Source organism: Lepisma saccharinum, chromosome 6 (genome assembly GCF_977018435.1).
Source record: "Lepisma saccharinum chromosome 6, izLepSacc3.1, whole genome shotgun sequence".
NCBI classification, from domain to species: domain Eukaryota; kingdom Metazoa; phylum Arthropoda; class Insecta; order Zygentoma; family Lepismatidae; genus Lepisma; species Lepisma saccharinum.
In genome coordinates, this window is record NC_139234.1 from 27,123,033 (window position 1) to 27,149,669 (window position 26,637).

A 26,637-nucleotide genomic window follows, 5' to 3' on the forward strand; every position below is an offset into this window, starting at 1 on the left:
GGAGGAACAGTGTGGGAGGGAGACCAGCAGTCGGTAGGTAAGCCAAGGCCCTTCAAGGTGCTGTAGCGCTGTGGGTTATGTTATGTTTATGCACAGTATAGCTGTAGACTTCGATATGTTCAGACTCGCGTAGTGTGCTGAAAAAAAAAGAATCAACAATAAGTTCATAAATTGATGTAAATATTGTATACATAGACGCTCATACTTTCATGTATTATTTTTTTTCTCTCTTATTTATTCACAGTGTGTTATGTTCAACATAATTGGGAAATGTATCCTGTGCTGAACAAATAAATGATGATAATAATCGGGACTGAACCTACAGTTTAAAGTGGGATCCGAACCATTGTGCCTCCACAGAGTATCAAACTCGGGACCCCTTGATTACAAGGCAACGACGCTACCACTGCGCCATCAGAAGGCACTGTACATGGGATGAGACAGAGTAATTGCTACTCTATCGATATCGGCATATTTTTACAAATTTGATATTTCTAATTTGGTGCAAAGTTCTGTTTTATTATTATAATGGACATAAACACATAATTCATATGCACTAATTTTTTAAAGTAAAACCTATTCCAGTCATCTAGTTACATACATTAATGAATCATTGATATTCATCAACGAACATTGTGCAATATTATCAGTATCGGCAAGAATTTAATATCTGTCAATCAGTAATATTGACTCTCCCAAGATACACAGAGTGGAGTCAAAGTTAAAATGCTACTAAACAGTCATAAAGTTTACTGGAGAACTCGGTGAATCTGTTTTGTGAAAATTAGTTTGCACCATGAATTTTAGTTTAGATTATTTTTTTAACCTTTATCCGTATGAGTTAGCTATGTTGACTGGTATGTGTATTCACCAAAGGGATAGTGTTTACTACCTCCACGTGGGAGCAATTAATGTGTCGTCTTCAAAACTACCCATGATATTTCAGTTATTTTTTGTTCATCTTTATACATACATACACTTGAATCACAAATTAATATATTTGTTTTTACTATTAATAAGCGCAGTTTGACAATGCCCCTTGAGTATTATGAAATAGAATTAATAAATGAGCTGTAATGTTTGACAATAACTTTTTGATGTTATATTTTACTCTTATATGTAATGAAAGCATACAAACTTGTTCACAACATCCAACAATTAGGGGTGCAGTGAGAAACATTCCATTTTCGCAATTTACCGAAAATTACAGTTTTCTAAAAATCTTGCATCTTTACGAAAATTAGTTTTCTAAAAATTTTGCACCTTTTTCCTTTTTTATTATTCTTTCTTTTTCAAAATGGAGGGATGGGCGTTACATGTGCTCAAAGAGTGGTCTTTTGTTGTGCTTCACTTCAAATTAGGTCCATACGGTGTCATGGGGCCAATGCTAGAAATTTTATGAAAATGTTTCCAGCAAGCCGGCAACAATGCTTTGCTTACACATTATTTTTTTCCCATAGTAGTATCAGCTTATTTTCAATGCAACTTGGCATGGTTGTGGCAACACCACTACATGCTGCATTTTTCTTTCACTTTGGTCTATTGTCGTTGCCCAGGGGATCATGACTAATACAATTTTTTTTTTTTTTTTTTGTAAAATTTATATTTTCTTCTTCCTTTAACTGTCGTTATTGGATGGTACAATGTATAAATTTCACTTCCGCTAAAATCCTTTCTTTTCGGTAAGTTTCGAAAGTTCCCATCCAGAGGGGCCATGCGCACAGAAGAGGCTCCTGTCCACTAAATGTTTAAAAGTGGATGAGTGTTTTTCAGATACGTTAATTGAAAGAAAGGAAATATGGCATTAATAGTAGCGTGCTACAAATACTGTCAAATATGCAGAGAGAGGTAATTTGAAAATTTCTGAAAATGATCTATAAATAAGGACTTGCATATTATTAAATTTTTCCTTGATATCAGTACACTTGTTCAAATGATGTTTCAGAGATATTTTATCACCATGGAAGACAGATTCCTGGAGGCCTGCTAAAACTGCTGCTTTAACTTAATCCAGTAAAGGGGGATGATTTTTTCTGGTACACCCCCTTTCTTGACATAGCAAGACCTCAATTTCGAAAATCGAAAATGTGATTAATTTTCATTGCGAAGGCATGAAATCCATGCAAAAACACACTTTTTATTGGTCAAATGGCCTCAGTTTTTGTGGCATTTTAGCTTGCCCTCCCGGGGTGAGTTTTAGCAATTTTCTTTTACTCCCCATTTACAGGCAAGAAAACCTTATTTTACCCCACCACCCTAGTGCTTTAGTGTGCCGTGCGGCTGTTTCAAAGCTACACCCTATTTTCATTCACTTCTCCCAGGTGATAAAAATCAGTGTTGCCTCCTACTTCGATATTATCAGCACCATAAACAATAGGGGTTAACTGCACATGTGGTCCTACATGACAAATTTCCTGGAAGAACCCCCGATGGGTTGCTATGAAGTCTGAGCTCTCCTTGACAAATCAGCTGTCGGACACACCTGCAGTACCTCAGGTTATGAAAAAGACTTTTGCTTTTTTGAACGTGCCTTTCACCAAATAGAGAAAAAGCACAAGTTAAAATAGGTAAGTGATTATAATTGTGCTTTTCTACACAAAGTGGTAAAATGAATGCTCCACAATTTTTTATAATTACAATTTCTGGATGGCTCAAAATTGATTTCTAACATTTTGTTTGAGGGTACTTTTTAGATACTTCCTGAAAATATATTATCTCGGCCACTGATCAAGACCTGGTGAAAATCATTAAAGTCTTGTCAATTCTAAAATTTCAGTATAATTTCAGATTTCAATTTTTTCAAAAAATTTCAATTTGAAGGAATTTTTTTCTAGTAGCGAATTTTGAGGGTGGCAAAATTGAAAAAGAGGGGAAAATAAGCCTACTGAAAATTTGGAAGTTATAATAAAGGGTGTATACAAAGTGTGTGACAATTTCAGTGTTGAATAATAACAGCCTAGATGTGGGTACAAGCGAAGTACATATTGGTATTAATCAACAGAGAAACTCAAAATGTTTTTCTTTCTTTTCATATCACAAGTGAGTCCACAGACTAGGCTACCAGGGAAATTTTACTGTACTGTGTGCTGGTTTCTGGAAACAAAGTTGGTAACACAAACGCAGATAAACTTCAGAACACATGACCAGAATGTCTTCCTTCTAGAACCAGTATCCTTCACTGAAGAAAAAGGGTTTTAGAAACGTGGAGTGTGTGATAAGCACTCAGGATGCTACAGGACAAGCAATAAAGATGAATGCTTCAGATTCCTTGGCCCCCGAGGTCACCTGACACAATCACATAGGATTTTTTCCTCTGGGAACATGTGACAGACATTGTTTCCAAAACAAAAACTATGATGAACTGAAAGCCAGAAAAAACAATGTGATAGCCACTGTGGATGTCGACATACTGACCTGAACATGGGAAGAGATCGATTATAGTCTTGACATTCTCAGTGTGACAAAAGGAGCACATAAAAAAAAAAAAAAAAAAAAAAAGTAAAATGCTCCCCTGTGCAAAGCACCATGCCATGAAGGCATATAGGGGGTGTGGGGGTAACGCCCCACACTTTCTTGATCTGGTTGTGAGTGGGGGTGATGTGATCAGCATCATGCCCCTGACTGCCTTTACCCCCCAGGTACCCATGTTATTCGACGCTGGGTGGGCACCGGGGCCGCTTCCATCATTAGAAAAGTTCCCAGATTTGAACCGGCCGGGGATTGAACCCGGGACCTTTTGCATGGTAGTCAGACACGTTACCTACTGAGCCACCGCGGCCACCAAAAGGAGCACATATAGAAGTGTATTGATATAGGACATAAAACTTTTTGAGTTTACCTATCATTGCCACCAGTTTGTATCGTCATTAGTTTCTGATATATTAATAATCAAAATGTGTCGGACACCCTGTATTACTGTTTAAAACTTGTTCGATATAGTCACAATAATAAGTAAATGGTGAATGATTTGAAACTTGGTTTCCGTTGATGTAATCGTTACAGTGGCAATAAACGTAATAAATGTAGCAACAGTGCAGTTCCTCCCATTCATCTGGTAGTTTCTTTCTGTTCCCGCTTCCCTTCCCCCTCATTGGACTTGTCCATTTCACCACTTCCAAAATATGAACGCTTTGAGCAGGAGTGATGAAAATTACTTAGTTGATGCGAAAGAATTTGCATCGAATTTAGAAATAGACGATCCAAAGATAGGCAATACTATACAGGTCCGAAATCAACTGAAGCAACTGCTTGTCTGAAGCAGAGGACGAAACTGTTGGAAGATCCACAAAGTTGATTTTTATAACCGGGTCCTAGACATGATTATTTTACCTCTAAGAGGAAGATTTGAGCAGCTTAAACAACATAGTGAATTTTTCGATTTTTAATTATATTAAAAAAATAACCCGAGGTGCAACAGCCTGAGAGGGCCGAGGCCTACCTACTGACTGCCAACCTCACTCCCACCTGCCAAGGTGGAAGATCATCCAAGCAGTTATGGGGTGACGCGTAGTCAGCAAGATGAACCCCCAGTACATGTAGGTTTCCATGACCGGCTGAAGCTACTCATTCATAGCTCCCATTTCCTCAGAATGGTGGGTGGCCATCGGTCCCATACACAGGCCAAAATATCAGGAGAAAAGTTATTAATGCTTTTTCCCAGGAGACTCAAACCTGCACGTGTCCTGTAGTCAGCCACCTTAGACTGCACAGCCACAGTGCAAGACTTGTATGATATTAGTAAGCTTAAAGACATACCATCTGCTGATATTTTGTCTGAACTGTGTATTAACACACTTAGGCTCTAAAGATATGAACCCAACTGATTTAAAAAAATGAGCTACAAAGTGCTTTCGACTATAATAAAACACAATTACACCAAAGGAGACCTTAAAACTCATAACAGGGTCATGATTTTCCACCTAATGTGAGTGTTGCACTTCAAATTTTATTAACTTTGCTGTAACTGGGAAGTGACGAATGAAGTTTCTCGAAACTAAAGCTGCTAATAAACTATATTCGGTCAACCATGTCTGAAACATGCTTCAGTGGTCTAGTGAGGATATCAATCTATAGAACACCAGCTGGCTGAGAGGTTATATTACGTCGATATGGTCAAGGAATTTGCTATTGCCAACGCCAGAGAAGTTCCCTTCAATTAAGGTATGTTTAACAACTATAGTTATTTATCAGTATATTTTAGTGTAGTGGTCAAAGTAAAATTAGAATAGGATCTGTTGTTACGCTTTAGTTACACTTAAAACCTACGTTCGTTTATTTTTATTATGTTAAGAACTGTATTATAATCAAAATTGTCAGCATCAAGATTGCATTATGAGAGCGAAAAAGAATATTACATGTATTTTTTTTAAAAAAAATTCAATCATCATAGACCTACCACGATAAAAATATGAGGTGAAGTCTTAAAAGCATTGCTTTCCTAATACTTGTTACATTTGAGATACATTGCATTTAGTGTCGCATTTTTAAAACTTTGCCTGTAGTCAGAGGCACAACCACAAATTTTTGTCTTGGGGGCACAAGTACCAGGATAAACGTACCAATAATAATAATAATACCAACAGCGTTGTATTATTGTAGTAGTATCAAAGACTTTATTATCCTCGTAAATCATGTAAAAAGGGGGTAGAAGTTTGTGCTAAAGCATTTGTGTTGGCACAAACTCTCTGAATTTTATTTTCAAAACTTTCAATTTCATATTAATAGTGGAAAACAAGCGCACAAACTGTATTTTTTGAAAGACAGAAAATCCATGATAAATGCCTTCTGAATATTTTTTTACACCTATAACTAGCATGTACAACACGTGTTTTATACATACACAACATGCAGTGACGTAAAATAAGAAACTACATGTGTAATATGCTAACACTAATTGTGTACGTATTCAAAGCTTCTTTAATACATATATGTACAACATACACTGCTCAAAATAATTAGGGGATCAGACCAGATATCAAAGCTCATGTAGGCATACTAATACCAGATCCTTTATTTCATTCTGAGATAAGTTACAGCAAGATATGCTGCCATGATACCTGATGTTAATGACATGTGACGAGATATGACAATTAGAGCATCAGTAGAACAGCACACAAAAATAGACACAAACACTACAGCAACTCTCCTCTAGTACGGTGTATGTTTCCCCCTAGCGGCCAATATTGCTGCACACCTGCGTGGCATGGAATCAATGAGCTGTTGGGGGATACGTCGCCACTCTGCCAGAAGGGCAATTTCCAGCCCTCCACGAGTTGTGGGAGGTGCTAATCGAGCTGCAACTTGTCGGCCTAGTGCATCCCAGATGTGCTCGATTGGATTTAAGTCTGGAGAGCAAGCTGGCCAGGGCAGACACTTGATACCCTACTTGTCCAACATGTCGTCCACCAACCCAGTTCGGTGTGGACGAGCATTATCATCCATGAAACAGAAAGAATCACCAATGGCAATAGCATAAAGCACGACATAAGGTCGGAGGATCTAGTCTCTCTACCTTCGAGCTGTCAAAGTACCATCGCGGATGATGTGCGGGTCCGAATGTCCACCAATACTGATTCCTGCCCACACCATCAGTCCACCGCCGCCATATCGGGAGCCTTCGTGCACAAAAGCTGGGTTGTTTCGTGTTCCGCGTTCCCACCAGATGAGAACACGTCGATTATCAGGTTCCAAACTGAATCACGACTCATCAGAGAACAGAACGGACCTCCATTCTGCATTCTCCCAACCACGATGTTCCTCCACCCAGTTTCTACGGGCTCTACGGTGTTGTAACGTTACTGGAACACACACCATGGGCCTACGTGCATAGAGGCCACTTTCATGAAAACTATTCCTGATAGTTTGCGATGACACTCTGCATCCCGTTGCTGTTTGCCAGGCACATTGCAGTAGTGTTGCATTCTGCCTCCTGTTCCGACAGGCTGTGATTAAGAGATAACGGTCCTCCCTCGATGTTGTTGGTGGTGGACGAACTTGGCCTTGTCTTCTGCGAATACTTCCTGTCATTTCAAAACGATTCCATAGTCTGGAAATTACACTTTGCGACACTCCAATGGCGTGTGCTACCTGGCATTGTGACTGCCCAGCTTCAATACTTCCTATGGCTCTCCAAGCCATAGCTTCCGGTAAATCACGTTGGTGCGGCATTGCCTTTCTCACCTGAACCTTTGCCTTCCCCAACTGAACTGTATCGCTAACCAGAGATGACTAGCATACAACACCAGCACGCACACACTCCTCCACTCTACCCCTTGATATCACCAGTGCAAAGGTTACATCATGTTTAAGGCACTGGAACTTTCGTTTATGGGGCTTCAGCAGCTGATTGTAGCTCATACAGGTGTTGACAACATATCTGGTCTGATCCCCTACTTATTTTTGCCTGATCCCCTAATTATTTTGAGCAGTGTATATTATTTAACCCTTAACCGACATAGCTGGGTCCTATGTACCCGAATGAAATTTATTTTGCCCTACATTATGAAGTGGTTGGCAGCAATTAAGTGACTGGCACAGTAGTGTCCTAGCCCTTTGTTCTCTTTGAGCCAATGGAGTCGTCAACGTTGTGTGGGTACTAAATGTGCCACAATCAACTTCTTTCTCTCACCTTCAGTTTCCTTTTCTTTCTGTCAAGAGGAGAGAGAGAAAGATAAAGAAACAAAGGTGGAGAGGGAGGAGGGTGGGACTAAGACACTCTCTCTCCCTCCAACATTGGGTCCCCAGGGCCCAGGAGTGTGGTTAGTGTTACTTTTTGCGTTAACATTATTTTTTCATCGACCAAGCTAAATCAAGCATTGTGAAAGAAAAATACATCCATGCAATCTTGAATAATCCCCTAAAAGATATTAACGATTATCAGTGGTGCTGAGAAGGAATATGAGGTTAGTGAACATGAATGATTGATTGATTTCTTTAATTTTACTCAGCTTTTTGTGCCACTTTTTGGCTAATTTGCGAAGTTGCAGATGAGTAATGAGTTGAGGAATGGACAATCGCAAACATCCATGCCCATGCCAGGATTTGAACCCGGGATCCCTGGCATTTTAGCACAATGTGCTAACCACTCTGCCATGAACATGAATGAGATACAGGGGAAAGCATAGAGGAAGATGGTAATGAAGGTGAATCTGCCAATGTCGAAGAAGCTGAATATGGCAGTAAGACTGACAAATCTAATTCTTTTATGGTAAAAACCTGTATACATTGCCTAAATTGTTTTGAAAAAAGAGAAAAATCGCCTAGAGAAAGATACAATACCAGCACTCTCGCAGTGAGGCTTTGGTTAAACTGTAGTTGTTACTTTTCTTATTTCTATGTTTTATAATTAATATAATTAGCATTTAATTACTGGCGCATTAAGGTATCTCGCATATGAATATTGGAGAGAATGACGCAGATAGTTTTTCAGACACTCATTTCTATATATTCATATTTTGTCATGATGTAAATATATTTATCAAAAGATATCTATTTGTTAGTGTGAATATTTATTTTTATCTCTTGAACATACTGTTGTTTCAACTACCAATAAACACATTTCAAGGCAGCATGATGAACAAATATAGGATATTTCCAAATTTTTATGAACATAAAAATAAATACAAAGTTGGGTTTTAATGTGTTGGTTAAGGGTTAAATACATAATCAATTCATCAACCTCGTAATAAACAAAAAACTATATAAATTTTCTCTCAAATATGTGTGTGCTCCTTTTCCTTACAAGAATTGTTAAATGCATTTAAGACAAAATTAATTAATAGAAGTCTTACTTCTTATTATTACAATGCATTAGAGAAAACAATAATGTATTGCGAGCGAAGCGATCAAGACATTTTTCAGATACAATTTTTTGCAAACTGAAAGCAATGTTGATTTAATATGGCACAAATAATTTCATGGCCACCATGGCATTCTCTTTTACAACTTTCTTCATTTAGATCGGTCGGCTCCCAAACCCTAGCATAGAATATTCTATGACCCTAGCTAGGGCTCTGAATCAAGAAAAGCAGGTATTGTGATTGCGAGCAAGAAAATTTTATGGCCGAGTCTGCTGCCACGCACGTGTCAGCAGTAAGAATAAGCGTCAAATTTGCTCCTGCTACGTAATTCGTCTGCTAAGAGGATGTTACAAGTCTTAAGAACAGAAGAAGACGATAAAAATGCAAGTTCGTGATTAGTGGGAATGAATGTACAAGTAATTTAAAACTTTTTTCTTTAGAAAGCATTTAGCGATATTATTTTAATGCTAACAGAACCTAACCTAACTACGAGAGCATTTAGGTTTATTATTAGAAGTTGCAAAGGCACCTAATCTTAAAACATTTTTGTGAAAGTAATCGCTACAACTTCACAGCATGTGTTACAGACGTAATTGCATACATAGCATGATGAAATCACGATAAAACAAAGACCGAGTCTGCAGCCACGCGCATCTCTTTTGAGGTTTCAGCAGAAAAAGAACGTGGCAGCAGACACTGTCAAATTTTATGCAATGTAGCCTATTTTAATTTGCATAAAAATTTGAAATCGATGGGAGCGATTGTCCCTATGTACCCCCTGTAGGTGCACTTTGCCGTCAATGTTTGCCTCCCCTAGAATCGATTTCCCGTCCGAGGTGGGGCAATCCTCCCCTTGTAGTAGAGACATCACTTTGTTCTGTATAGTCAGTGGTATAGTATTGCAATAATTATTTATTTTATAGTTAAATGTTTTATTTAAAAATATATTTTCAATTCCCCGTTGCTACGTAATGAAGAGGGCATCGAAAGTGAGCGGCATCTGCCTCAACCGGCCAGTGCGGCAAAATGTCCAGCGCTGGCCCTGCCCTCACCTCGTCGGGTTATGGGAGGAGACAATCGGAGTGGAAACCACTTGTGCCATAGGCACGGAAAGTGTAAAGGCAAATTGAACTTTCGAGGAGGGGGGGGGGGGCAGGGGCGCCGACTTGTCAAAATTATTGGGGGGGCTCTGATCACTGAAATAAATAAATGAATGAATGACTCACTCACTCCCTTTTTTTAAAAATAAAAATTGCGTCCTCGAATAGCAGTTTTTAAACAGCTATTATATTCCTCATGCAAATGAAATGTAACAGGAAAAACATTTAGAAAATGTTTCAAAGTCTCTTTATGTCTTTTGTGTCTGCTCATTTGTTTTTTAGATAACAATTAACATTTTTATTGAAAAGTATGTATTTACATTAAGAGACCAACCTAACAGTTTTATGCCGGCCTCGGTAGCCGAGCGTGTTGGGTGGTCGACTCAACTCGCTTTGATCCAGAGGTCTCGGGTTCGAGTCCCGGCGAGGGCATGGGTGTGTTTTAATGTCCGCAACAGACATGTGATGGGTTGCAAATAATGAATATTTAACAGTTTTATTTAATTATTTACATAAATGCTAACACAAATCGCAGGAAAATAGTTTTACTTGTTTGTTCTTGCTACAATATATTACTTTTTAAATTTAATTTTGTAATAATAAAAAAAATAGCATGTACACTAAGATATAGAGTGACATAAACAACAAAAACATATGAACATGATTTAAAAATAAAACAAAAGTTGCTCTACGCAGTGGGTTATTTTTTATGAACTCATCAACGAGCGAGTCTCGGGTCCAAATTATCAAGCACAGTTTGATGTATGTGGAATACTCGTACCGCCAAGCTGCTTAGTCTCTTCTGCGTCATTGTAGATCTCAAATATGTCTTTAGTCGGCTAATAGCACTAAATGACCTTTCGGCTGTGGCTGTCGTCACTGGCACAGTGCGGAGGACCATCATGAATTTGGCTCCTGGAGGGTGGTATCTTGCAAAAGAAACTTCCTTATGTCACGCATGGTAGTTAGAACCACTTTTTTCTGTTCGGCGATAACACCAAGCATGGACATGTGTAAGGAGAGCCTATCGGCATCCAAATCTTGCCGAAAGAATTCTCGCGTTTGCTGAAAGTTTGTTGTGCAACTGTTCACAGATGAGATGCATTCTTTCTCTATGGCTGTTACTTTTTGTAGTCCTGTACATTCATGTCCTTGTTTAACACATGATTTTGCTGTGTCACACACGTCAGTGTATGATGATTTATAATACTATTTTGGAGTGTAGAAGTTGTGATGTTTGGCAGCATCAGGATTTTCAAGTCTCTTAGGGACGTGACGTTGCCGGGGCAATTGTGGCTCATCAAGGAGGCTTGATTTGCCCTCTGTGCATTTCAGCCAGAACTGCTCAAAACCCATTCGCTTTTCTTGAAAGATGTCAGTCAAGTATTTTAGTTTTGATTCCACTTCTGTAGCACCAATGCGTGGAAACTGAATCTTACAGTTTACCTCTTCTATTGGACCCATCACATGGCAGTAGAGGGAGAGAAAGAAAAATGTCTTGAAGTGAAGCATTGTCTCCAGGAATCCAGCACATTTTGATGCTGCGTCAGTAGAATCTTCTTCAGAAAATTTCTCAAGAAATTTGAGAAGGTTTTCATAGTTCCTTAAGAACTGTTGCATACTGGAGGCTCTCAACGTCCACCGACGAGGGCAAAGTGGACGCAGTTCAGTATGGCCAGCCTTCTCATTCACATCAATAATATTTTCATTCTTTTAGGGGATTCCCAAACAGTCTTTAACAAGTCCTTGGCTAAATTCATTATGTGTCTGATTAATATATGTAAAATAGTAAATAATAATTATATACTTAGTATAAAGTAATTAAGTCATGTGTTTTGCTGTCTCCGGTCATAGCCCCCCCAAAGTTGATGGTCTAGAACATTTCAAATATGTATTTAAAGTTAAGTTCATGTGGCACAATTCAGAATAAACTTTACAAGAGAAGAAAAATAATACATTAGATCCTCTTATCAAAATTATTTGGGGGCTCTGCCCCCACATAATTAACATTGGGGGCTCTGCCCCCACATAATTAACATTGAGGGGGCTCGAGCCCCCCTAAGCCCCATGGAGTCGGCGCCTATGGGGGGGTGAAAAAAAAGAGAACCATAATCATGGGCGCAAATTACTCCGTTAATCTAGCCAGTCAATTTATTACTTCCGTATTTACTGACTTGTCCCACACTTTTGACAAATATTTACCGTGTGAATATATTTTCTTTCTATAAATTTCTTGGTTCAATCTCAAAATTTCCTCACTCACGTGACGTCAATTTGGGTATATTGCGTATCTTTTCGACCGTGCCCGACGTCACACGCTGAAATACGCGAGTTGTGCTAAACCACTCGATGTAATCTAGTCTGTGCTTTTGTGTGAGTAATCTTGTGTGTATTGTAATCTGTGATTATGTGGGAACGGAACCACAGATTGACGGAACAACGAACATGAAGTAAGTTGAAATATTTCGGATTACTACTATCATTGCTGTTAATATTGTTTTATCAGATACTAATGAATGAATTCATCATTGTTTCTTCTGAATATACCGTGGAACTTTTTTAGTGACAAATTGTAAAGTTTGAAATTATGTATTTGTTTTGCGGCTTGTCGAGAAGAACGGAACTGTCAGTTTCCATAACTGATTTTTATTTTTTTCTGAGTTGGTCTTCAAGAAAGCCTGTATTTTATTTTGTCTGTAAAGACGCCTATGTTTTACATAACTGAAACTTTGTTTCAATATGCAGAGCTCGCAACTAAGGAATAATTTTGATCTGGACAATCAATCGCGTAAGTCAATTCTCGCCTTCCCGCCACCATAAGAGTCAAGTGGCTCCAGAAAATATTCGTTTGTATAGAGGAATGGGTTATTGGATGTACAGACTGGCATTAATTTTACAATAAAAAAGAACACAAACTGCACTCGATTACTTATTCGTTTGCACACAAAAAAATATACAAAAGGAAATGTATTTGTCATACAAAGTGAATTACAACAAAAAATGCATTAACACGCATCATCCGATGCCAAATAAATATTCGTCTGCAATACATAAAAAGGTAAATTTCTCGTATCGGACAAACGGCTGAAATTTGCTAGTTCATTTAATTTGAATATTCGTACTTACGTATTCTGCATTGAGAAACATTGCTGAAGGTGACATTTCGCTTATTTCACGGAAATAAGCTCTATTTGTGACATATCGAGTAAGTTTACTTCGTTTGTTTTTGCCTTCGGTAACACGCAAAATGGCGGTCACAGTTTCACTACCGTACTCGGCATGCAGTGTTTCCACCCCACTGCTCCCAAAAATACCTACATAGCCCCACAAACCATTTCCGGTGAGGTTAGGTTAGGTAGGGTCACGTATAGGTCTCAATAGTTAAAAATTGGTTTCGAAAAAGAATATGTGTAGCCCCACATGCCATTCTCGCATAGCCCCACAAACCATTTGCGGAAACCTACCTTCTTCAGTTACAAAAACATGTGTTTGGAAACACTGACCGGTATTGACAGAGATTACGTCATCACACACAGTCTACATCCACCTGGAAGTAAATGGATGCAAGAGCTTTCGTGCATCGGTCACACATTTATATCGAAAAATAGATGATTTACCAGCAAAATTGAATGAACGATGCGAGAAAACACTTCCCTGAACTTCCACAAGTATAAAGAAACTGCATTCGGTAAGTAATTTCTCCTGTAAATTTGAAGAAATCCATTTGTCCGATAAGAGAAATTTACCAAATCATGTAATTTTCGACATTAATTTCACTCCGATTAACGAAAGCTGTTCCCTTGATGTCCGTCTACTACGTGAACCAAATTTTTGTGTGAGTTTTAGGACGTAACAACCGGTCAGTGTTTCCAAATATGCAGTTTTGTAACTGTGTAACAGTTGTAGAACGTAAATAAAGGTGCGTACATTTCTGATGACGAATTTGCGACAACGTGACGTGCATAGGATGCGTGGTGAAATTGCACGGCGTTGAAGATCCAGTAGAATTTGTAATTCACCATGGAATTGGAATGTACCAAAAAATAAATTATCTTCAATTTTTATAATTTGAAAAAACAATTTTAACTATGTTTGCCTAACCTAATCTTGCCATGCATGGTTCGTGGGGCTATTTATGAATGGTTCGTGGGGCTATCCGTGCATTTTTTGAACCTGGAAAGAAATACAAAATCAGTAACACGAAAGTAGGTAATTTTTCTATGAAGGTGGTTGCAACACTGCATAACCACTGATCATGGACAACGCTAGTCAAGATTTCTCTGCCATATCGCGGGTAACGCAAGCGAAAGCGAACAAAAAAAAAAATATTACTCGATATGTCTAAAATTTAGATTATTTGCGTGGAAAAAACTAAATGCCACCTTCAAGAATCCTTAGGAATGCAGAATATGTAAGTATCAATGTGAAAAATAAGGGAATTAGAGACGTTTGGTGGTTACTGAAATTTTACCAATAAAAGTGTGTCATCTTTACAAATGGTTAATACTTGGTGGGACCACCTTTGCTTTTAAGAATGGCTTCCATCCTTCGTGGCATTGATCAAACCAAATTACTTGTCGTTTCCTGTGAAATATTATGCCATTCAGTCATTAGAGCTTTCTTCAGATCGTTTTTATTAGAAATGTTGTGTTTGCGTATGTTTTCCTCCAGCATATTCCACACATGCTCTATGGGATTAACATCTGGAGACTGTGGAGGTGTTTCCATCCAGTGTGGTGTATTATTATAGAGTAACCACAACTTGGTGTTGTGAGCTGGGGTCTGGTACCCTATTCTACACCCTCGAATTTTCAAATTATTTTGTTTTCTTTATGAAGATTATGTGATCCTAATTGTGAATTAAAAAAATTGGAGCGTGGAAAGAAGTATTTACGACTGTACAGCCGTTTAAAGTTGAGATTTTGTCGTTTGAAATTGAGTCCAAATTTCCCACAGAATCCGGGCTCCGCCGCTGGGGTAATTGACTTACCACCCCCTACCGCTACAGTGGCCCTGCCTAAGTCCAAAAATGAAGTAAATCCTACGTTGAAAGTTCTTGTTGTCCTTTTCACAGAATACCACCCTCCACTCCCTTTCCATCATGAAAAAAAGAAGTCCAAATTATCCCATCCCACAAGTCATTTAGAAACAATAACGGCCTGCAGTTGCCAAAAAGAAATACGTAATTCCAATTTCTGAAGTCGCGTAAATGAAATCCAATGTCGGAAATGTCCAATCCGCCAATATATCACACGAATAACACATCACAATCGCAAATGTTCCCATTGCAGAAGTCAATCATAAGAAGAAAAAGAAAAAAATCAGATGTGCACCTGTGACATGAATCCATCATCCGCCATCATAGAAGTTCTGAAAAACCTTTTTGACGTTAAGCTAGGAATTTTAATTTTATAAAAAACGTAAGTTTCCTAGCACGTAGATCTAAAAAATTAACTTCCGCGCTATTTGCAAACACTGTTTGTTATGAGGAACTAAATATTTTCACAGGTAGGATTGGGGAAAAAATATGAGAAAAAAACTATGTCCCTTTCATCCTGCATTGCCTTAAAACTTGTCATGTTCTCTATACATTCCCTTGAAATTCATTAAAAGAAGTTAAAAATACAAGGACTGAGCTCACTCCCATCTGCGTGTTAATCAGCTGATATTCCACGTGGAACATCTGATATTTTTTCCCCAATCCTACCCATCCAACCTTTCCTTGTATGATATAACGACTCAGCATGGCAGTATTGCATGCTTAAAGAACGCCTGAAGAAGAGGGCAGTCGCTTTCCTGAAACTTAGCTAACTCAAGGAGTAGACTCACAAATACCTAAGTAAAACAGCTTTTATATGATATTTTTATTGTGTTCTACATAGAAATATTCTATAATAGTTAATATTGTGAGTAATACGCACCAAACCCAATATGAAAACCGTAAGAGACATTTACACTGGGTTTTCTACATTATAAAGCCTCATCCATTGAGAGAGATCTTTTTCAATCCTGAAAATTCATTTCACTCCGTACAGGAAATTATATAAATTAATAACTGACTGAAAGCAGCACTCAATTTTTTTCAGAATTGAACTTTTGAGTAAGAAAAACATGTAACAAATGATCGAAGGGTCATAATTAGACATTTGATGACTGATGCCATGTCAGTCTGTCATTTGTGATAAATGTTCATCACGTACAACATTTGATGAATATTTGACTGGCGATTTTATGGGTTGAGTGAAAAGTGTTATTTTTGGGACATATCTCCGTATATGGCAACACTAGCATTGTTAAATATTGCCAGCAGTCGCATGCAACGTGTGTCTAAGTATTGGCTATACATTTATGTGATAAATCATAAATCGAGATTTTGTGCCGAAATAGGACTTGAGAGAATCCTAGGCTGCCCCTGGTTACATTGAATTGTCTTAGCTCACTTTCGCCGCTAATGTGCCTGTTATCTTTTTTTTTAATTGATTCAGCATGGCGTATTCATTGGAGCAGTGCGTGTACATTGCTGAAGAGTATTTTACTACTCATTCTTACACTCATGTGCAAGGGGTTTTCCAATAAAAATGCCCTGCTTCTGCTGTACATCACAAAGCAACTGTTTTACAACCATTCAAACACCAACAAATGATCCCACAAATTGTTTGAGTTGGTATTTATTGTTGAAAATCAGTTCTCAGATGTTTTCAGCAAATTAACAAGGTTTTTTAAAATAATGTAATTGCATTTATTTGATAAATGCTAACATAAATTTATGAATCCAGTGATAGCATACAGGATTAGTTTAGTGCAGAAAACCCGGTGTAAATATCCCTTACAATTTTCATGATGTACATTTTCAAAGTTTGGATTGCGCGACTTTTGAAAGATACTGTAGTATGCACAATTGCTAGTAGGTGGTTTCCTGGCACCTAGCTTTGAAGAAAAATTTTCGAGCACTGCTTTTTCTCTTGATTTTCGAAGAACGAATGTGAACGTGTGTCGGTATTACATTTTGCTCATGCTTTTCTTCTTTTGCAAAGTGCTATACGTGGTTTGACAGTCTGATTGTGCTCCGATGAATACTTTCCGGAGCCACTGTAGATGTGCTAGCACCAACAGGTCTAACTGCACAACCTACTCAGGTCAAAGTTCCGATTGTTTAATTCTGATATACTCATTATAGATACTCACTTTTAACATGGTTTGGTTTCTATTACTGACTTTATACTAGAGTCCTGCATCGAGGCTTTTTTGCTCGATCGTCTAATAGTTCGCGCGGATGACGCTTGATGGCTTACGGAGTTTACTGTTTTTGTTATTCCTTTTTTCGCTTCCGTAACACAATATGGCGGGCAGATGTTGATTAGCATTGTAGGTATGCAGTGTTTCCAACCTTCTTCACCGAAAAATACCTACTATCGTGTTCGTCACGTGTGCATGTACATTATGCACAGGTAGCTGATGGATAGCCCCACGAACCATTTGCGATAAGGTTAGGTTTGGCAAGCATAGTTAAAAGAAAAAGGGGTTGGAAACACTGACAGGCGGTTACGTCATCAAGCATATGCAGCATCTGGTTCATGTAGCGAAAGCAATGGCACTTGTGCGCCGATGAGATATTTCTCTTGAAAAATACATGATTTCCCGGTCAAAGAGATTCCATGATGAAAGAAAACACCTCGACGAACGTTGGAAACCTTAGAGAAACTCATTTCCGTAAGTAGTTTCTTCTGAAAAATGAAGAAATGTGTCTCCAATATAACGAACTGTTACCCTAATTTTACACACATTTGTACGATTAGTGTCACATAAAAAAAGGTAAAGTGTTCCCCTGTGCTTAGCACCATGCCATGAAGGCGTATAGAGGGTGTGGGGGTAACGCCCCACACTTTCTTGATCCGGACATGATGGGGGCGATGTGATCAGCATCACGCCCCTGACCGTCTTTACCCCCCAGGGTTTCCCCCAGGTACCCATGTTATTCGACGCTGGGGGGGCACCGGGGCCGCTTGCAACGTTAGAAAAGTTCCTGGATTTGAACCGGCCGGGGATCGAACCCGGGACCTAGAGCATGGTAGTCAGATGCGTTACCGCGATTATTGTCACCTTGAAATGATATTTGATATTCTATATATTCGAGCGTGGGAGATTCGATCAAGTTTGAACGAGTGAAAGTGGTTCAATGCAGTACTCTACTTTATGCACATACTTCCTCGCCTTAATCATTTCAGAGTGATTAGCACAGCGTGCTACGATGCCAGGTTTGAATCTGGGCCTGGGCATGGGTGTTCTTTGTGAGTGTCCCTTCATCAGTTTTATCAAATTATCACTCATCTTCATCTTCGCGGTCAGCCAAAAGTGGCAGAAAAGTAAAATACAGTGGCGGAGCGTGACTTTTCCTACAGTTTAAGCCTAGCATGACGAAGGCTATTTCCCGTTGTGCTTCTTTTTGGGCTGACATGGTTAGTGATTTATCCACACACATCGACCCCCCCCCCCCAATTTTTTCAGAACACTTCCCTGGAATTTTTCACCAAATTAAAAATTCTGGATATCTGATAATTAAGTCAGTGTTATTCCTATCACAATGAGTAACGTATTGATAAAAAATATGCAAAGTTAGATAAAATGAATAATAATAAACAAACGAAAACAGAGTGAAACAGAAAAGTGCTGAATACTTTTTACAACCGCATAACCAAGTATCAGCTCCGTATCATGAATCACAAAATCGGCGCACTTTATTTTTCGTTTCTGTTACTATGTCTGCTAGAGAAGGAAGGGGTGGGCCTACCTATATCCACAAGTTTCTTCTTGGCAGCAAAATCCTTGCTGGACAACGGCGTCTTCAACAAGTTCTCCACCCCACCGCACCATCACACTCATTTTATTCCATAATGCACTTCACTACTGTATCACACCACAGCACAGGGACGACAGTCCGCTTTTCAATCAATGTAATTTGCAAAAGCAATACCTCGAGACTTTAACAAACACACAGCAAGAAGGGGGAAAAAAAGAAACCAGATCCAAAATTGGTCACTGCTCAAAGCAGTGATCTTTCAGACTGTGAGGGGAATATCCCTTTCGGATATAAATAAATTCCCTCTCTTGCCTTAAAATTCCCTATATTTAGTAAAAAAAAAAATACAATATAAAAGAAATGCTCACAAATTGTAGGGATATATCCAGAAATTTCTATCAGACATGTAAGTGCTTTCTTAGGATAGTGTAAAAGCAAATCTAGCACCTAAAAGATCATAAACAGGCTTTTCGTACGTTGTTCAAAGAGTGTTTGAATCACGGACTATGTAATTAATAATATTTGGTTCACATTTGACATGAAATTTGTAAAATTGGTTCAATCTTCAGTTTTCATTAACATTTATTTCACTTTTTAGCTTATTACCAGCTGAGTTCTTACATAAACGGAAAACAGAGTCTTAATATGTGTAATGTTTATGCTCTCCTACAAGAGAAACAACAAGAATTTAGCACATCAATGTGTATCTAGTTTTCCCGTATCCCGCACATTTCTAGGTTTCTCCTTTTTCCCCTTCCTGTTAGTTTTTTGCTTCAGAATTCCCTGTTCCTGGGGGGAAAAAACATCCTTGAAGCACCACCGGCTCAAATTTCCTTTGCAGTCAACCATTCATACCCGACAACGCTGGAGCCCCTCCTCTTGCAGGACCTGTGTCTCGCTGGCGCGTATTCAGTGAAGCCAACGCAAGCATAATGGTGCTAAATCTCGCACAAGTTTAAAAAGTCGTTTGTAAGTTGGAGATATAAATAAAACAACAGGGCCGCTTTTCGTTGTGGTTGAATTTTCTCAAATCTTTCACATAACGTGGAACCCATGCCGTTGGTTGAACCATTCGAATTTATATTTGTTTTTGTTATAAATTAATATTTATAATATGAAAATCCCAGAACAATTTAGTAGTATGTAGCATAATTTCGGAGTTTAAACGACACCATGGATGTCCAGAAGAGGCAAGGGGAGGAGACACTTCCTGAAAAATGAATGTCAACCATTTTCACACATATAATTTCATTTCAGTCACATCAAATTGTTAATTATTGTAAGGACGTTGCAGAAAAATGTTAACTTCAAATTGAATTAGTATATTTTGAGAAGGGAAATATACCTAGTTTACCCTAACCCCTGAAAAAAATACTTTGCTTAATCCTCCCTGGTGGAAAGAAATACTGCGGATGTCCATGAACAACACTTTTTCTAAACATGAGGTTTGCAACGCTGTTGTAAGCCTCTGCCCGTAGGTTTACACACCTAGGGTTTCGACATGCTCTTCTCCCTACATTCCTTGCTCTTCTCCTTCCAGATACGGTGGGCGACGGTAGGCACTGCTCCTTCGCGGTCAGAAATTTGTAAGGCAAGATTCAGACTGATTACAACTTTCCCCAAGCAAAAGGCGGGAGTTCTCATGTGCCATCTGGTGCTGAAGTGTTGCAATCTAACAAACATAATCTCGAAGACTGGTATCGGGCCGAGATGAACTTTGAAGTTTTTACGAATTTTGCCATATAATTACCTACATTTTACTAGAACTAATAAAGTGTAAGCCCGGCTTACACGGTTTACATGGATGCTCCATGCCTGGTAAAATAAACCAAGTCAATCAAACAATCACCTTAGTCATTACTTACTGCATATGAATTGTGGCTTTCCTGCAACATAATTCGAATAAAACAAATGTTCTTGGGTTATCAGTTAAGTAATGGTAACGCCAAATTAATGTGGCTGGTAACCCAAGAACACTTGTACTTACTGCATGTTTAGTGAAGAAGCATTTTTTCCTTCGTATACTCCAGTATGAATACTCATCGTGAGCAACCTTTCGTGTACTGTTGTCTTGCTTAAGGACTGCTGTCACTACCATGTCACATGATGTGAGTGACAAAGGGGTGTTATGTTCCTAAATACTTTCGTTGTTAGGTTAGGTGGGTCAGGTTTAGGGCTCTTAGCATTAAAATGACATTCCTAAATTATTACAGCATTTGGGCTTAGGTACAAAACCTGCATCAAGCCTCATGTAGTACTTGGAACAGAGACGATCTTTAAGTAAGAAGGACTCTTTGGTGGGAAACGTGGCTGCTAATGAGTTTTTCCAAGTATACTTGGCAACCATTTGCAGTATTCTAAAGGACAATCTGAAGCTCCTATAAAAAATCATTAAACTTTCGGAACTGTTACCCCCTAATAACGCTAAAAACAAACATTATACATACATCTAGATACATGGCATGAAGTTTTGTTTTTCACTAACCCAGAAATACTACACAGATATTTTAAACATAGGCAATTCCATATTTACAGGCATAACTTTTTAACTTTGACCTTGTACATACTTCATGCTTTTCATACGAAAGCTTTGATTTTAGGCTGTAATTCTTCTTTCCGTATTGATAACAATTGCCATGTTGTAAATGTAACACAGATGACACATAAGAGAACACACCCTCACTTAATGGCAGTCATATTTCTGGGAGATGAAAAGCAAGGAAAATAATTTTTTATATACAAACAGTGAAAAATGTTCATTCCTACAATAAATTGGACAGAAAAATAATCAGTTGTTCTTATTTCCTAATTACCGTAAGATTAAAGTGTTTTGGATGTAAAATTTTTACATTATGGATGCAAGTCTTTTTCATGTGATGTAATCGTCGAAATAATAAGAAAAAGTTGTAAACAGCAACATATACCTTTTATTTGCCTACTTTCTGTCAAATAAATAAACATAAAATTTGATGCCAAGGTATACCTTAAGAAACTCAAAGAAACATAATTTCAATCATTGCTTGCTTCAAGCAATTGAGCAGTTCCAGAAGAAGAAAAAAGGCATGGAGTGCTGTGAGGACTCCAGCTTGGTAAACAATGTTGCTAGAAAAGTTATTGTTATAGTAAGGGTGATCTTAATGTTAGTTATGTACGGCCCAATAAAAGTTTTAAGATACTTTTTTGTACACTGATTTTTTCTTTTTTTTTTCTATTCATCTAATTTTGATCACAAAGTTTTCAGCTTTAGTGGCCGAATGTTACGCATGTTGACCTAAATATTGGTCTCATTTTTTATATTAATCATAGCATAATTTTTCATTTGCAGTTTGGAGCCAGAGAATATAGACACAGCACCCAAGGGACCTACAGTTGATGAATCTTTCTGTAATAGTACAAATATCATAGATTTGAACAGTACTGAAATTAATTACGAGTCAATTTTTGGTAAGACATCTCGTACTATTTATTTTCCTTCAAAATAAATATTTAGTTATTTTCTTAAGTTAGATGTGTATATAATTTATAAAATTTATCCATGTTTTAATACGTTTTGTTAGTTTAGCACAGGGGTGTGTCCATCTATCTGTAGCATTTGTATTTTAGCGTCGGTAACTAGATTGGTTAAACTGATAGGTATATCAAATATGAAGTCAGTTAGTGGACAGTAGTACTGTACATTACTTTTAGACATACATACACAGGGTGGTATTTAAAGTGGGGATGAGGAAGGAAATAACCCCTCTGGTTGCGAATTTTAGATTTTCAAGAGAGATTCCATAGAAACTGGGACTCCATATCATTTCTTGCTCTACTAATGAATATACCAAGCCAAATCTCTATGTAAACCTAGACGTTTCATATACTTTTTTTTGGTTATGTATACACATTTGATTCTTTATAAACTTGTATAATTATGAGTGTGAACTAAACTAAGCTCCATGGTACAACAACAATGGCCAGGGTCTGCCAGACTGGCTTTTTTATTGAGTGACACATAGTCAGTGCAGCTGTTATCTAGCTTTTGAGACCCAGATGCTGGGTCGGTGCCGAGATTTTGGCAGCTCTCACCAGATATCAATACCTGGACCACTGGCGAGAGTGACAACGATTGGGTACTCAGGAGGCCAATTATGAATGTGTTGTTTCAATGTTGTAACCTGATATATTTTTAATTTTAATATGCTATTCAAGCAAGCATATTCATTCAGTATTGTCAAACTCCATCACTAGGTTGTTAACTGTTTATTGAGAATCTGGAACATTAACCCCACAGCACAGAACATTGTAACACTCAGATATGCAAGGCAAGAATGAAGTAAGAAGTAAAAACACAGATTAGGGGTAAATGTGTCATGTAGTCAACATCACAGTCTTTATCCTGTGTACCAAAAGGCTGGAGACCCTTGTAAGGAGAATATAATTGTAGGTTAAGAAAAAAGTAAATTTAAATTAGATTTTGGTAATAAATAAATAAATATTGCAGGAGCTGATGATCTTACATTCATGCCATTAGAATCTGCATTGAACAGTTGCATGCTTCCAGACAACCTAAAGGAATGTTCAGCCACTGAGAAGCTAAGGTAAGCTACAAGACACCCAATAAGCTTTTCAGATTAAAAGAATGCATATTTATGTATATATAACTGAACTGATACTTTGAAGTAAAATCAATCAATCAATCAATCAATCAACTATTGATACTTTGATTGATGATACTATTAGCAATTCCTGCTAGTATTGATACTAGAAAATTTTAACAATTCAAAATATTCCGAATATTAATACATTTTAATATGTGTTTTCTGTCGGAAGTAAATTGTAGCGATCTGCTAGAGATTTACATAAAAATATTCATAATCTCAGATGATATAATCATTGAATCATAAAATACATTTCTACACACATCGTTGTTGCAGAAATAGTGGTAATACGCTTTGCAGAATTTCCAAAATTTTTGGACTCTGTGAAAGTAAAGAAGTAGAAGCTGATCTCAGTGATTGAATTCCAACCAATACTTCCCAGTCTATTTGTATCTGCTTTGCTCTAATATATATGGACAAAAGTATGATTTCAGATATGTGAGGTAAACATACAAATTAATATTGTTGCTATGTTTATCGACCACACAGTACTTTGATGTTCCACTGTACTGTCATATTCAGCATTTCTTAGGTTACCACATGATGTAGGAATGATCAGCTGATAGGCTTTAATCTTATGGTTGATATAATAAGAAAATACTGGGTCATTTAATAAAACTCTTGATCAAGATAAATATATGCATAGAAGTAATGTATTTAGAAATGCCAAAATCTTCTTACAGGACGTATTAACCAGATCATTTCTGTCCAGGAAAATAATTCCCTGTGGCAGAGTGGTTATCACAACATGGGTGTTTGTATCAATTCATCATATAACTCACTCAAGCCGGCCCCTGTGGATAGCACATTGCGCTACGATGCAGGGCTCCCTAATTCGAATTCCGGCCTGGGCATGAATGTTTGAAAGTATCATATCATCACTCATCCCCATCTTCGCAAATTAGCCAAAAAATGGCACAAAAACCAAAATAAAATAAAGCAAATCAATCATCATATCATTCATCCCCATCTTCGCGAAATCTTAGCCAAGAGTGGCAGAAAAGCGAAGTAAAATGAATCAAGTCATTAACAATAGCAATAATTATGATTTTAAAAATATATATTTTGTATTTTAATTTAAAAATTTCCATGTTTATATACCACACACCATCGGCGGCTCTGTAAGGGGAGAGCCACCGTGCCATGTCTCTACCCTCAGAAAAAGAAAATGCACGAACTAGGAGATTCGAATCTTGTAAGCATTCGAGCTTACGGCCACCTCAAATCTTGCGCCGCATCACCAGCTGTTCTCTCACTTGCTCTGGGCCAGCATAGTTTGGCCTTTGTGCAGAAGCATGAAAAAGTCTCTGCAAGAAATGAGAAAGGAGGTGGTAGCCATAAGACAACCAGCCAGACCCATTTTCGGCTGGCACGACACGAGAGCTTTTGCATTGTGTTGACATAGTTGCAAACTTCATAGAGAAGTGACTAATCCTGATCTATTTGTAATATTCATTGGAGAAGTAATTCGCGAGAAAGATAGTTTCCTGCCTACTTGGCAAGAATGAACGTAATATCTTCCCCAAATGTATATAACCATTTAGATAGATGCGTCTAAAGAGCCATCCACACTTTTTTGTTATTGATTTCTTCTTAAGAAAATACATAACTCTTGCTCTCACGCACACAGACACTCATGTGTTGCAACTGATGCTGTCAAAATATTGAAGATATTTTCTGTAAAAAAGAATTGCCTAAATATCAAAGGGAATTCGCATCACCAGGGGATATTTTACTTTAATATTTGTTACAAATCACACGGAAAATCTATCAGTATAAGAATTTCACTTGCAGATATAATTCAGTTTCTTGCATTGAATCTTAAAAATTCTAGATCCACAATTCATTTAGCAGATAATCATATTTCAGTTGTTAGTAACACAGATTGTTGATGTACCGTCTGCCATGCTGGGGTTGCAAATTATAAACAAAGCAAGGCGAGAATACAGTGTTCAACTCGGTATCTGATTGTTCAGTGTTTTTTTTTTTTTTAGTGTAGTGAAAGTGTCCGATGGTGTGTGAAAGGAAGGGTAGTCAGTGAAGATGAGTCAGATTAGAGCATTATTACATACACCGTTTTCCAAGGTATTATATGATATTAAATTAAAAGTTAAACAACTTGGCCGTCCCACGCCAGATTTAAACATCAATTCTATTTTTTTTTAATTTTTTTTTTTTTAAAAAAAAGTGGTAAAGGTGACAGGCGTCGAAATTTTAATAGTCGTATTTATTTCCTAGAAACTCTGGTCGACCTCCGTGCACAGCATGCTACGACACCAGGGATCACAGATTCGAATCCTGGCCGGGATATGGGTGTACTTCGTGAGTGTTCACTCATCCTTATCTTCGCGATTAGCCAAAAGTAGTACAAATGCGAAGTAAAATAAACCAATCTTAGGAACTCTGAATTTTTATCTGCAATTTTAGTAAACAAAGTTCCATTAAAATTCTCTTTCATTAGATTTCTATGACAAATGCTAGCAAAAATTTTTCGATTTCTTGATCACGTTGGCACTACCCATCATACTAGCTGCCAGCTGCCACTGCCACACACTGTATATTCAAGTGTATTTCTGCCTCTATGACATGGTGGAATACAATTGTTATTGCATAATTCCATCATTAATATAAAAGTAAAGTTTTAAAAAGGATATAAAAGTTGGACCAGATGATAGTTCTTAACATGAGTTGTGACAATTGTCTGTATTTATTTCAGTTCAAAATGCAGACACAGAACCAGGATGAGATGGTGCCAAAGGAAGACTCGACAGAAATCTCATCCAGCATCTATTTCTTTGGATAGCCTGTTTGATGAACCTTTGTGGACACATCACTTGAAAGACTGTGTTGTAAGTATTTTTGTCTCTGATGTTACAAGTTAAACCTCCATGTGTGTCTAATTACCTCTGAAATAATATGTCCCGTTATAGTGTAATTATGCAAGCTGTTTTGCTGGAATATTTGGGTTCCACTGCCTTGTAAGTCCTAAAATATTCTTTAAAACTGGATATATCAGGGAATGTTAAATATTAATTTTGTACTTCTAGGAAATCTGGATTTTGTTCACATATTTGTTAATCCAGGGTGTCTGCTAATTGGAAATTTTGCATGGGTTTTTTCACATCACGAATAATGTGTGAATTTTCTTAACAGATGAGAAAAATGACCATGTTTAAATCAAACTGCACTGTTGCATTATGGGGTTGAATTTAGATTCTTTGAAAGTCCATATTATTGCTTTGGGACATTGTCTAAGTGCGGGGAGGTAACTTTACTTTAGGAGTCAAAGGAGGAAGGTCATC

At 37.7% G+C, this 26,637-nt stretch overlaps 1 protein-coding gene across 4 annotated transcripts in view; it reads left to right on the forward strand.

Moving 5' to 3' along the window:
- The first annotated feature begins 12,336 nt into the window (after positions 1-12,336).
- The window catches only part of LOC145989281 (calcium-responsive transcription factor-like), a 62,373-nt gene continuing 48,072 nt past the window's right edge, over positions 12,337-26,637 (forward strand). For 2 of the 4 annotated variants that reach the window (XM_083124609.1, XM_083124608.1), the window contains exons 1-5: positions 12,337-12,348; positions 22,021-22,139; positions 23,179-23,275; positions 25,574-25,657; positions 26,052-26,184. In XM_083124609.1, the coding sequence (XP_082980735.1) occupies positions 12,344-12,348; positions 22,021-22,139; positions 23,179-23,275; positions 25,574-25,657; positions 26,052-26,184 (438 nt within the window). In that variant the 5' untranslated portion in view covers positions 12,337-12,343. Of the gene's footprint in view, positions 12,349-12,592; positions 12,687-22,020; positions 22,140-23,178; positions 23,276-25,573; positions 25,658-26,051; positions 26,185-26,637 lie in introns of those variants that run through there. The other 2 variants (XM_083124611.1, XM_083124610.1) reach the window with 2 other exon arrangements.